Genomic DNA, 12,492 nt, shown 5'->3' with positions numbered 1-12,492 from the left:
CCAACAATTGCAGCAGCAGTATCAGCAGCAAGAGCAAGGGCAAGCGCAACAACACCAACAGCTGCAGCAGCAACAACAGCAGCAGCAGCAACAAGAACCCGCAGAACAGCGGCAGGACACATCTGAAGTGGCAAGTTCAAATATTCCGAAGCTGAAGTTGTCATGTCGTGCAACCACGCCCACACACATCAACATCATTTTAGCCACAACATCTCTGGTTTTAAAAAACAAACAAATCACAAACTAATATTGTGTCTTTTATAAATCACCACACAACATTGATGTCATGTAAACATCCAACACCTCCACTCCACTCTCAATTCAGTTTCACAAGTGTAAGTGCAAATTGCAATTTTTTATTTGGTAATTTTTTGTTTTAAGCCAGTCTACGAGGATGTTGTATCGCACAACCTTTACAAATCAGAAAACAGATCACTGGTTAATCATTTTATTTGTATACGTCTAAATATTTTTACCGAGAGGGTAAAACCCTGGTGCACTTTTGAGAATGTTTGTTGTCTTTACTTTGTTTAGTAAGGGAATCAATGTGTGGTGCAGAGGTTTTCAACTAGTGGTTTTATCCCAACGAGGCCTGGTTCTTGATAATTTTACCAAGACGAAGTCGAGGTAAATTATCAAGAACCAGACCTCGGCGGGTTTAAACCACTAGTTGAAAACTGATTCAACACACTTTGATTCCCATTCATAAATACCTTTGCGGTAAAAAACATCAACACTTTTTGGTCAAAAAGTAAAATAAATGCAAAAACTTATACAATTCCACACCTTTGTTGTATCATGATATACAATTATAACTTCATCATTCTCAACATAATTTGATCTACATGAAGGGAAAACTATGAAATTCAAAATTTCAGAACATTAACCATCATCAAAAGCATCCATCAAAAGCATCCAGTAAATCTTGTACTTCAACGTACTTCGACAAACTACAAAAATCACCAGATTTATCGAGCACCAAGTTGGCAGCTGGTGCAAGATGATCAGCTTTTCACTCGCCAGCCACATTGCTTACCTTCAATCCAAACTGATGTCCAACTTGATGTCCAGGAGCAAGGTTGCAGTCCCTAATTGATGAGTACAGTCCGACATCGTTGGTTCAACATCAGAGTTTCTCAACAATGTTCAGTCAGTAAAGGATTGGAAGTAATCAAAACAACGCAACAATGTGGGGAGATCTTGTTGCACTTGATGTCGCTAAAGCAGGGCTCTTGGCTGGAAGTCAAAAGAAGGTTACTCATTGGCCCATCCTGTGCGCTGTACATTCATCATTTTTTCTCGCTAGATGGCGGTGTGATGACATTCATGCTTAAGATCTAAAGCAGCTTAGCTTATCAGGCTTAGATTGTTATCTTACTTTGCTCAGTTGCGCATCAATGCAGCACAGAGAAGGAAAACCTGAGGGAGAATACTGCTGTGCTTCATAGCTCAGTTGGTAGAGCATCTGCCTGGAGTGTCAGGGGTCTTGGGTTCCTTATCCCATCTTGGATCTTTGAAAGGGCAAGGTCATTTTCATTTTGCAAAGGGCACTTCTATCAGATTGTCCTTACAAGGCTTGCTTGTGTCTCAATACATTTACCCATTACATTGAGTTGTTGTTCATTGGAGATTGCTGGCCAGCTATTGAGATTATATCTGCCTAATGTACTCTCTATGGCAGCCCTGATCATTTTATTCAATATCACTGCTTTCTGTAAAGCTTCGCCAAAAGAGAAAATATATCGTGTGCATAGTAGTTGTAACCAATTTTCCTTGATCTCCTTCTTAAGGATTGGAATTGTGTGAGGTCATCTGCCATGCTTATTGTTTGTTATGAAATGAATTAATTTTAGAGCCCTGGAAGTCAACATGAGATTGAACCAAAAAGCCAATCTCACAATGAGCAATTAGAGGGAGGACAATCACAACAGCAGCAGCAACAACAACAAGAGCAGAAGCAGCTAGATCAGCAGAAGCTACAGCGACAGCAACAAGAGTTGCAGCAGCAGCAGCCACATCAACAAGAGCAGAAGCAACAACAACATGAACAGCTGCAGCAACTGGAGCAGCAGAAGCAACAACAACAAGAGAAGCTGCAACAGCTGCAACAAGAAGAGCAGCAGAAGCAACAACAACAAGAGCAGAAGCACCAGCAGACACAGCAACAAAAGCAGAAGCAACAACAACATGAACAGCTGCAGCAACTGGAGCAGCAGAAGCAACAACAACAAGAGAAGATGCAACAGCTGCAACAAGAAGAGCAGCAGAAGCAACAACAACAAGAGCAGAAGCACCAGCAGACACAGCAACAAAAGCAGAAGCAACAACAACATGAACAGCTGCAGCAACTGGAGCAGCAGAAGCAACAACAACAAGAGAAGCTGCAACAGCTGCAACAAGAAGAGCTGCAGCAGCGGCAGCAGCAGCAGCCAGGGACAGATAAAGAACATGATAAAGAACAGCACGGCAGTGAAGAGCCCCAGCAAGAAAAAGCCAATGAAGATCAAAATGCCCAGAAAAAAGAAGACTTTGAGGGATTGGTAAAGGACAAGCAGGACAGCAACCAACAGCAGCAGATTGATGGAGAGCAGAAGCTTCAAAAGGATGAACAGCAACAAAATGATGACAAGCCACGACAAGATGTGGAAGGCAAAATACAAGAGAGCACAACTCAGCAACAAGAGAGCACAACTCGGCAACAAGAAAATAAACAGACGACAGAGAAAGTTGTGCAACAGCAAAAGACGACAGAAGAGCCGAAAGATGGAGGCGAGCAAAGAGTACTGCAAGAGCAGGATGTTAAGCACCAACAGCAAGATGGAGGACGCCAGCAAGATGAGACTCAGCTCAAAGAGCAATTGCAAGATGAACCCAAGCTCCAAACTGAAAAAGTAGGGGATAGCCGTGACTCACACCAAGACGTTAAATCAGAACATCATCTCCAGCAGGAAACTGATGGAAAAGTGGCAAGTTAAACATACACTACTCCAAGATTACAGAGAAACTAATCATCGCATTTCACTTTCTCATTTGGTCCTTGTTAGTTTGCACTTCACGCAGTTTTTTAACGGGTTGCTTCATGTGATTTTGCTTCTTGCATAGTTAGAGGTATTTGGTGTTCTTTTAGTTGGCATTGCTTACCCACTGATGTATTCTAAACTCATGATCACCAATCTAAGCTTACTGGATAAGAACTCAATCTCCACACATGCTGTGTACATGTTGCTATTGAAACTGGGCCCAATTTCATAGAGCTGCTAAGTACAAAAATTTGCTTAGATGAAATGTTTGCCTAGATAAAATCTGGATTACCAACCAAATGTCCACATTATTTTCAGGATAAAAGCAAACAACAGCTGAATACCTGTAACAAGCAATATGCAACATGGAAATTTGGTTGATAATCCTGTTTTTATTAAGGAAGAAATTTCATGCTAAGCAAATTTTTGTGCTAAGCAGCTCTATGAAATTGGGCCCTGGTTAGTTTTCACATAGCGTATAAGCCCAAATCTGTGCTTATCTGTACAAAGTCTCCCTGATAGCAAGCTGTAAATGATGACAGCTCTGTGTATGGTAAGCAATGCCATCGAGTTAGAACCAGGTACCCTCTGCTTTCCTTTGATCTTCTCACAGCTTTTGTACTGTGATACACGATCATCAACAGATTTTTTTTGTTTTCCTGCTTTAAAAGTTTGCACAACATTGGTAACATTGGTAAGAGTGAAGGTATATACATTTAAGAGTTATAATAACTTACACGGTCCGTGGTATAGAGTTTTTCCTACTTGATTTGATTTCCGATTTTTTTTCCCCTGATAAAACATCTGAAAAATTGTGATAAAATGTCTACATTATGCGTTCATGTTGGTCAGCTCTGGTACAGTCACAATGAAATGATCCAACTTTTGTTCATAGGCCAAACGTCAGGCGTAGTCAGGCATGGTGGGAAAACTTCCCTTGAAATATTTTTTCCTGAAATAGTGCAGTTTTGATCTCGCAAGTCCAAAAAATTGATGTTTGAAAACTGTGAAAACATATGGTTACTTTATCGCTAGTTTCTAGTGACTTCAATCACAGATTGATCTTAAAGGCAGTGGACACTATTGGTAATTACTCAAAATAATTATCATCATAAAACTTTTCTTGATTACAAGTAATGGGGAGAGGTTGATGGTATAAAATATTGTGAGAAACAGCTCCCTTTGAAGTGACGTAGTTTTCGAGAATGAAGTAATTTTCTGCGAATTTGATTTCAAGACCTCAAGTTTAGAATTTGAGGTTTCGAAATCAAGCATCAGAAAGCACACAAATTTGTGTGACAAGGGTGTTTTTCTTTCATTATTATCTCGCAACTTTGACGACCGATTGAGCTCAAATTTTCACAGGTTTGTTATTTTATGCATATGTTGAAAAACACTGACTGTGAAGACTAGTCTTTGACAATTACCAAAAGTGTCCACTGTCTTTAAAATTTAACAGGTTCGTTATTTCATGTACATGTATATGTTTGTTGACATTAATTGTGGATACCGGTCTTTGACATTTACCAATGTTGTGCACCTGCTGTTGCAAAACCAGAATAACAAGATAAAATACTTTTTGAAACTTATTTGCCTATAAAACTATTGAATGCTTGTCTATTTGGGTGATGGGTTATGTTTACTCAACTAGATCCAGTTGTACAATGCTGCTTCTTACCACATTAATTTGTTATGGCTGTTTCTTGTTAAGCAGGTATTTCTATAGCCTTTTTCACACTGTGTCTCTTGTCCCCGTGGAGGCCCCACGACTTATTTTACTTCATGGTTACCCCGGCACACTTTCACACTGGTCCCTATTGCACAGGGTTCCAGTTGCATGTGTCAAGAATACCCAAGGGTTTTTACTGCTTACCCCTACTCCGGAGCAGGGATCGCTATTCCCAGGGCTTCGCCATTTGTCAGGGCAAACTAGGGGAAGACCAAGGGTAAAGCGATTATGGTCTGTAAAGTCCGGAGACAACCCCGGGGAATAGACTAGTGTGAAAGGGGCTTCGTGTTAAATGCAGAAAGCTGCATTCGCAGTAAATTAATATTTAACCGAGACCAAAGTAAATTTGCCTGTGTCCGTATAAGGAATATTAAAGTTGGTAAACTAACAGAGACGATTTTGAAACAAGTTTAAGCACATTAACCTCTTTGTTATTGAATTGTTAAAAATGCTGGTGACCGCATTGTTTGACCACTTCTTAAACAATGAAGCTTTTTGCTCAAAGGCCATTTTTATAAACTCCATTGTCTCCTTGAAGATACTGATTTTCAGCAAAAATAAGCATACAAAAGTTCTTACTTATTAAGTTCTCTTTCATATGTTAGCAAAATCATTGAGATCGGTCAATAAATGTCAAAGTTTGTTGACTTTCATTCATTAGTCTAATCTCAAACACTTTTGTACACAACCATGTGGCGCTCTTTGTTTAGCATTTTTGATCTTTCAACTTCAAATTGAAGAGATCGCAAAATAGCAGCCTAATTTTGTTTACCGTCATTGGGCAGATGTAATCTTTCTTTTCCCAATGACGGTAAGCTTGGGTAGGGAGGGTGAACATGGACAAAACTACAGCGTTGATACAAATGGCCTTTGCGCTCAGACTTGAGTGCTTTTTGCGTGTTAGCTTGGTCGACTAAAGTTGGGTGTGGTGAGGATAGAGTGAACTAACAGAGACAATGGTTAAACAACCTACATACCATGCATACTGACCAATTTAAGCAAGATTTTTTTAAATTTTTGTTTTAAATGGTGTTAAATGTAGTTTTATTGATACTTTTTCACCAAAAAATTTGAAACATGAACTTCCTGTCTAATGACTTCAATGAAGTTATCAGGCATCCAAACCAAATGGGTCTATACATTCTAAAGAGGACTTTTTGCTCTATAAAAAAATTCAAATTCAATAACATTTTTGGTTGAAAATCATAAAAAAACTCGGGAATGAACTGAACATTCTCTGTATAAAAAAAGAACGGATCAATAAGCTTGGACGATATCGAAGTATTTTATTCACGATATATCGCCGATAATATATCGCGATATTCGATATAATCGCGATTAATTAAATTTGACATCATCAGTCTTCAAACTCCCAGTGAAAGTTGTAGAAGAGACAATCATAGCATAAGAGAGGTGTTATAATGACCTATTCTTCTGGTTTTACTACAAACCTATGGGGTGCAAGATGTCTCAGCTAGGAAAATACATCGCGATATTGCGATACTAAAACGATATCGCGATATATCGATATTTCGATTAAAACCAAATCGAACCGATATCGAACTCGTTTCCAAATTAATATCGCGATATTCGATAATATCGTGATATCGCCCAAGCTTACAGATCAATGGTCCTTTTGCAGGAAGTGTGAACCATGCTTTACACTATTGTTAGCTTGAGGTTATAGGCTCTATTGCCGCCATGAAGTATTAAAGGCACTGTACACGTTTGGTAATTGTCAAAGACCAGTGTTCTAACTTGGTGTATCCCATTATAAGCATAAAATAACAAGCCTGTGGAAGTTTGGGCTCAATCGGTCATCAAAGTTGCAAGAAATTGATGAAATAAAAAACACCCTTGTTGGACGAATTTGTGTGCTTTCAGATAGGAATTAAAGACTCTTGCTCAAAACTACGTTACTTCAGAGGGAGTCGTTTCCCACATTGATTTGTACTATCAACAGCTCTCCAATGCTTGTTACCAAGTCAGTTTTTAAGTGTATATTTGTTTTGGTAATTACCAAACGTGTACTTTCCCTTTAAGCATGCTTCTGTCAGCACAACACAATTGTGTTTTTTGCCTTACACACTTGTCACCGTTTATTCATACATGCATTTTTTGTCATGTGGTATCGCTAAAACCAATCTTTGAGTTTTAGAGGTTAGATGTTAATGGAAGCAACACACAAAAATCTGAGGTTTTGCAAAATTGGCTTAGTCTTTAAATATCTCCATTTCTGTTACTCAAAAATTAGGGTATCGGCAACCAACAGTATGTACCTGTTGACCCGCAGCAACAGTATGTGCAGCAGCCCAACGATCTGCAACAGCAGCAGCAGCAGCCCATCGATGTGCAGCAACAGCAACAGGTTGAATATGGTGCTGCCAATCAGCAGTATATACAGCAGATGAAGCAGAAGTTGGAGCAGCAGATGCTGTTACAACAGCAACAGCAGCAGCAGCAGCAACAGATGAACCAGGGTGAGGCTGTCATCCCGCAGCAAAATGACAATGAGAGAGGGTGAGTACATGTACAAACCATTTGGAAACGAGTCTATAATAATATTAAAGACAGTGGACACTATTGGTAATTGTCAAAGACCAGTCTTCTCACTTGGTGTATCTCAACACATGCATAAAATAACAAACCTGTGAAAATTTGAGCTCAATTGGTTGTTGAAGTTGCGAGATAATAATGAAAGAAAAAACACCCTTGTCACACGAAGTTGTTTGCGTTTAGATAGTTGATTTGGAGACCTCAAATTCTAAATGTGAGGTCTCAAAATCAAATTCGTGGAAAATTACTTCTTTCTCGAAAACTACGTCAGTTCAGAGGGAGCCATTTCTCACAATGGTTTATACCATCAACCTCTCCCCATTACTCGTCACCAAGAAAGGTTTTATGGTAATCATTATTTTGAGTAATTACCAATAGTTTCCACTGCCTTTAATAAGAATAATAATAGTGGCTTCTTATATAGCACGCATATCCGTCACTCAGTGACGCTCAAGGCGCTTTAACAAACACTATTTTCCTGCTTGGATGCTTTTAAGAGCTTCTTATAATTATTTACTTCCAGACAGTTTTTTTTTACGTTTTTGAATTATGAGACCCATTTATGTTACACCTTGTAGGAGCTTGTACATTAGGCGATACAGTACATTCATCAGCGCATGGGACCTATTGATACACTGTACGTCCCATCCCAAGGACCCACCAATAATGTTTAAGTGTCTTGCTGAAGTATCAAGACCAGGACTCGAACCCACAGTCTGCAACTGGCAGAGCAAATATTTGGACACCGCCAAATTATTTTCTTGTGTGTTTTTTTTTTCTTTGCTGCAGGGTGCCTCTGGAGGTTGGAGACAATAAGGTTGTGGAACAAGGTATGGACCTTCCCTCACATACTATTTATGTTAATAACTACATGGGAAACTAACTGGGTGCAATTTTTTTTTTTTTACTAAGAATGGGATTTAAACCTATGACCTTCGAATCAACATGTCGATGCTCTTCTAACTGAGCTATTTGTGGTATTGTACAAGGCAATTTTATGAATTCTATCACTTCAGCCAAGAACTTTGTTCTTGAAAGATTCCTGCATTTTGGGGGTGAAAAGAAACCCTGACTACTATGGGAAGTAAACCTGCCACCTCAAGGTTGGGGTCTATCAGCGGCGCTCTGTCTTGCCCAATATGTTGGCCATCTCTCTATTTTAATGTCAATATTTTTGTTTATGGGTGCTAGTCAGAAGCCATGAAATTTGTATGTACCACAGTTAAGCCCGGTTCATACTTCTTGCAAACGTGATACAATACAAATTTGACGTCACAAACTCACAACAAAAAATTTGCAACAGTTGAACTGTGTTCACCTCCTGCGAAAACAGCCATGATGTACTTTCAAAATTCGCTTCGCATTCACATTTGCAGGAAGTATGGACCCGACTGTACTCGTACAGAATAGACTTGCAAAGATACATGACCTTGTTTTTACTCGCTGTTCGTTTTTTTTCTTCTTCAGGACAACAAGACCCTGGTCTTCCAGATAGGGAAGCAAATGAGGTCAACCAACCGGTGGAGGTGGAAGGAGAAGGAAAAGATGAGACGCTACATCAAGAGGAGAATAATGCAAGGGAGGAAGGTGGCGAAGAGGACGGGGGTCCGGCATATCGAGATGACCAAGGTCAGTTATGCCATAAAGGGATAACTTAGGAAAAAAGTAAAAAAAAAAAAAATAATAATAATAATAATAATAATAATTTTGTAATTTTTTAATTATAGTTAAGATCAAATTCATAAACACATGAATTTAAGTGCGGATTTCCTGCAAGTGTAAATGCCAATTTTCGCTGACAGTAAGCAGAGCTATGAAATTCTGCCGAACCTCACTGCAATCACCGCAATATGATTGGTTTTTCGGAAAGAGTATTCTTAGCGCTCGGCTCGATGTGAATAAAGGTACCATTTAACCAAACAGTTTGTATGTAAACTGTGTTCTGCTTCTGTACTAGTAGAAACATCCCACGGTTGCGTTCAGTCCTTCTTCACTTTTTATCCACTGCTTCTTGTCCTCAGTGAGCATCCTTATTTCGTTCAGTTTCTTTCCCAATCTCAGTGTTCCCTTTTGTGCATCACTAAGGTCGGACTGAAGTAGACTGACTAGGTTAGGTAAGGATTGCAACTTTTTATGAATTCGGCCCAATACTTTGAACCCGTTGGCTCCTGCTGCGACGGAATTCCAAGGCTCCTACCCTAAACTGTATTATTTTAAAATCTGCTATATACAACTAGTGTTGTTATAATTATTATCATCACCCTTTATGGCTTTTGTCTCGGCAGGAGAAGTAGAAGATGAGAATAAAGCTATGGAAGAGAAAGCGTTGGAGGCAAGGAGACTAGAAATGGAGGAACAAAGGCTGGCAGAGGGCAGAGAAGAAGACCATCAAGGTACAGTAGTAAAAACTACTTCTTTAAATACAGTTCAAGACCTAACTTGTTTTTTTGTTTCTACTGCATTGAGATCGCTGGCATGGCTAGACTAAATTCAGGTCCATACTTCACGCGAAACATTGATGAAGCGAATTTTGATGTCACATGGCTTTCGTTGCGAATGTGTGACGTCAAAATTGGCACCACATTCACATTCTCAGGAAGTATGAACCAAGCTTTACACTATAACAAAACAGATTTTAACTCAAATTCTACCTTGGTTTCGCTTTTTTTATGCAGTTTTTGTACCTTTTTTGTGTTCCTGCGTTTTACTTTTGTTTTTAAAGGAAGATGATGAAATTCTGACTTGACAAACTATTAGTGAATAACAAAGACAACATTTTCTACATATTGTTTTTGGTCAAAAACTAGTTGTTTCAGATGACTATTTGCTTGTTACTTGCTGTTATTTTCAAAGATCCACACAAAAATCCACAAAAGATTGATTTAAAAGTTTAAAAATTGAGATTGCTACTTGTCTGTTTTCACTGTAGTTGTTGTTTTGGTTGGCTGTTTTTTCAAAGGGCATTAACTCAAGTTTTAGTCTTTTACAAATGATAATACAAGCACATTTCCTTCCTTGGCTATTAACACTTTTAGCAGTTACGCCAATAGCAACAATTAAAACCCCTCAAGACAAAGCAGTGAATCCATTAGGGCTAAAGAGTCCACATCATCGAGGCAAGCCAACATCACAGTCCAGGATTGATGTCTTGAGGAAAGAGGACGACAACGAAACCGAGAAGACTGAATTAGGACTGAGAGACAGCGAAACCATCAGTGAAGAAGCTAGGAAACAGGAGGATCTTGAGTTGCGTCGTCAGGGAGAATTAGAGGAGAAACTGGATGCAATAAAGGAGGAGTTATCTCAGGAGAGCAACAAAGCCGTTGAAAGCCTCAAGGAGGATGCCCAGGAGCAGGATAGAGCAAAGATTTTGAGTGATGCTAATGAAGAGCATCGAATCGGTCGGGTGATACCACAAGTGCCAGTTGATGTTGAGGGTGAGAAGTCTCCGTCGACCTCTCAAGAAAACATGATTGACCCCATCGTGTCGCCAGAAGAGGCAGAGCATAACAATGAAGCGTTGTCAGAAAAAGATGCAGACAAAACGGTGGATGATGATGGTAAGGTTCCAACTCAAAGCCAAGAAGCCTTGATGGGTAATCAACAAGTTGAAGTTGATGCCGACGATTCTAACCATAGGTATCGAGGAGTAGACGCAGGGCAACCTGACCAACAGGAGGCACAACCTCAGGTTGATTCTGAGGAAGGTCATCAGCATCGAGATGAGAATGCGGAAGATCGTCTTCAAGATGCATCTAAAGACGCAGTGCATCTTCCTGTGAACCAGGATTCTCCTCAAGGGGTAATTATTTCCTTGGGCATGTTTGACGCTAAGCTTGCTGTTTTCTAATGCTACCCAGTGATCTACTCTTGCTGTCTTGGTGGTGTTTTTGTTCTGGTGAGCTGCTGCAATCCTGTCGGTCAGTCCACCTGCATACTTTCTCTCTGATCTGTTTGGTCAACTTGCATCTTGGTTTGATGACCTGGGTACGCTTCTGTCTCTGATTTCACTAGAAAACTCTTTCTGGGGTTTTTTTCTCACCGCACTGAACTTTGTCTGCACTTCTATAAGGGAGCTTTTCTCTTTGTGGTCACTCTTGAGCTTTTTGTTATACGGTGGCAAAGCAAATAAATTGTAAGCTTCAACGACCAATTGGGTTCGAATTTTCACAGGTTTGTTATTTAATGCATATGTTGAGATACACCAAGTGAGAAGACTAGTCTTTGACAATTACCAATAGTGTCCAGTGTCTTTAACTGAGTAGATGTCGATGTGTTACACGTCATTGATTGGTTTAATCTCTTGTAGATGGAGGAGATGAGCGAGAAGAAAGAGACGGAGCAGAACGAGATGGAGGACCAGCTGATCAGGAAGGACCCAGAGAATATGGAGACGATGACAGAGACACAGAAGAGGTCAGGGTTCGGTTAACAACAATAATAATAATAATAATAATAATAATAATAATAATAATAATAATAATAATAATAATAATAATAATAATAATAATAATAATAATAATAATAATAATAATAATAATAATAATAATAATAACAACAGTTTTCTGTTTTAGGTTGAAGCAGGCCTGCTTAGCACAGTCACTTCTAAGCACAGAAAAACTTGTGCTAAACACCAATATTTTCATGAAGCGCTACTTCAATCTCAACAGGTCCGATTGAGATTCTTGTGCTGTGCCTTGCTTAAAACTTCAAATTTGTCAACTACATGTAAAGCCACAGTTTGTAATTTAAGATATCTCGTGGAAGAGTAGGGGTTAACCCAATTGTTTCTGGTTCATAGGTTCATATAGCAAGCACCCTTGTTAACAGATACCCTCAGGCTGGTGAGCGATAGTGATAAAAGTTCAACTATGAGGCATTCTTGGTGTCATTACCAAAAAACATATAATGATAATAAGAAGAATATCAATAACAATACTTATTGTGCATTTGTGGTTTGCAGCAAGCTGAAGGAGCGAACGTTCCTGTAGTTGACCAAGACACTGATGTGGAAGACAATGAACGTAAGTTTGGTGAAATTCCTGCATTCACAACTAAACCAATCCTAAATCAAGTAAAATTCAACTGTACTTTTTGTTTTAATTTCTTCTTAAGTTGAGTTGCCTATACATGATGTGTCGCCAAGCGGATAAGACCAATAGAGGGTTTCTAATCAGCAGAGTGTGT

At 39.2% G+C, this 12,492-nt stretch overlaps 1 protein-coding gene across 4 annotated transcripts in view; it reads left to right on the top strand.

The window, feature by feature from the left end:
- LOC117296174 (trichohyalin-like) overlaps positions 1-12,492 on the top strand; it is a 28,008-nt gene that overhangs the window by 7,957 nt on the left and 7,559 nt on the right. For 2 of the 4 annotated variants that reach the window (XM_033779057.1, XM_033779058.1), the window contains exons 6-13: positions 1,854-2,966; positions 7,004-7,269; positions 8,095-8,135; positions 8,773-8,934; positions 9,591-9,698; positions 10,341-11,107; positions 11,615-11,721; positions 12,269-12,329. In XM_033779057.1, the coding sequence (XP_033634948.1) occupies positions 1,854-2,966; positions 7,004-7,269; positions 8,095-8,135; positions 8,773-8,934; positions 9,591-9,698; positions 10,341-11,107; positions 11,615-11,721; positions 12,269-12,296 (2,592 nt within the window). In that variant the 3' untranslated portion in view covers positions 12,297-12,329. The remainder of the gene's footprint in view (positions 1-1,853; positions 2,967-7,003; positions 7,270-8,094; positions 8,136-8,772; positions 8,935-9,590; positions 9,699-10,340; positions 11,108-11,614; positions 11,722-12,268; positions 12,330-12,492) is intronic. The other 2 variants (XM_033779060.1, XM_033779059.1) reach the window with 1 other exon arrangement.

This window comes from Asterias rubens, chromosome 10 (assembly GCF_902459465.1).
Source record: "Asterias rubens chromosome 10, eAstRub1.3, whole genome shotgun sequence".
Classification (NCBI taxonomy): Eukaryota; Metazoa; Echinodermata; class Asteroidea; order Forcipulatida; family Asteriidae; genus Asterias; species Asterias rubens.
This window is presented reverse-complemented; position numbering and strand designations above follow the sequence as displayed.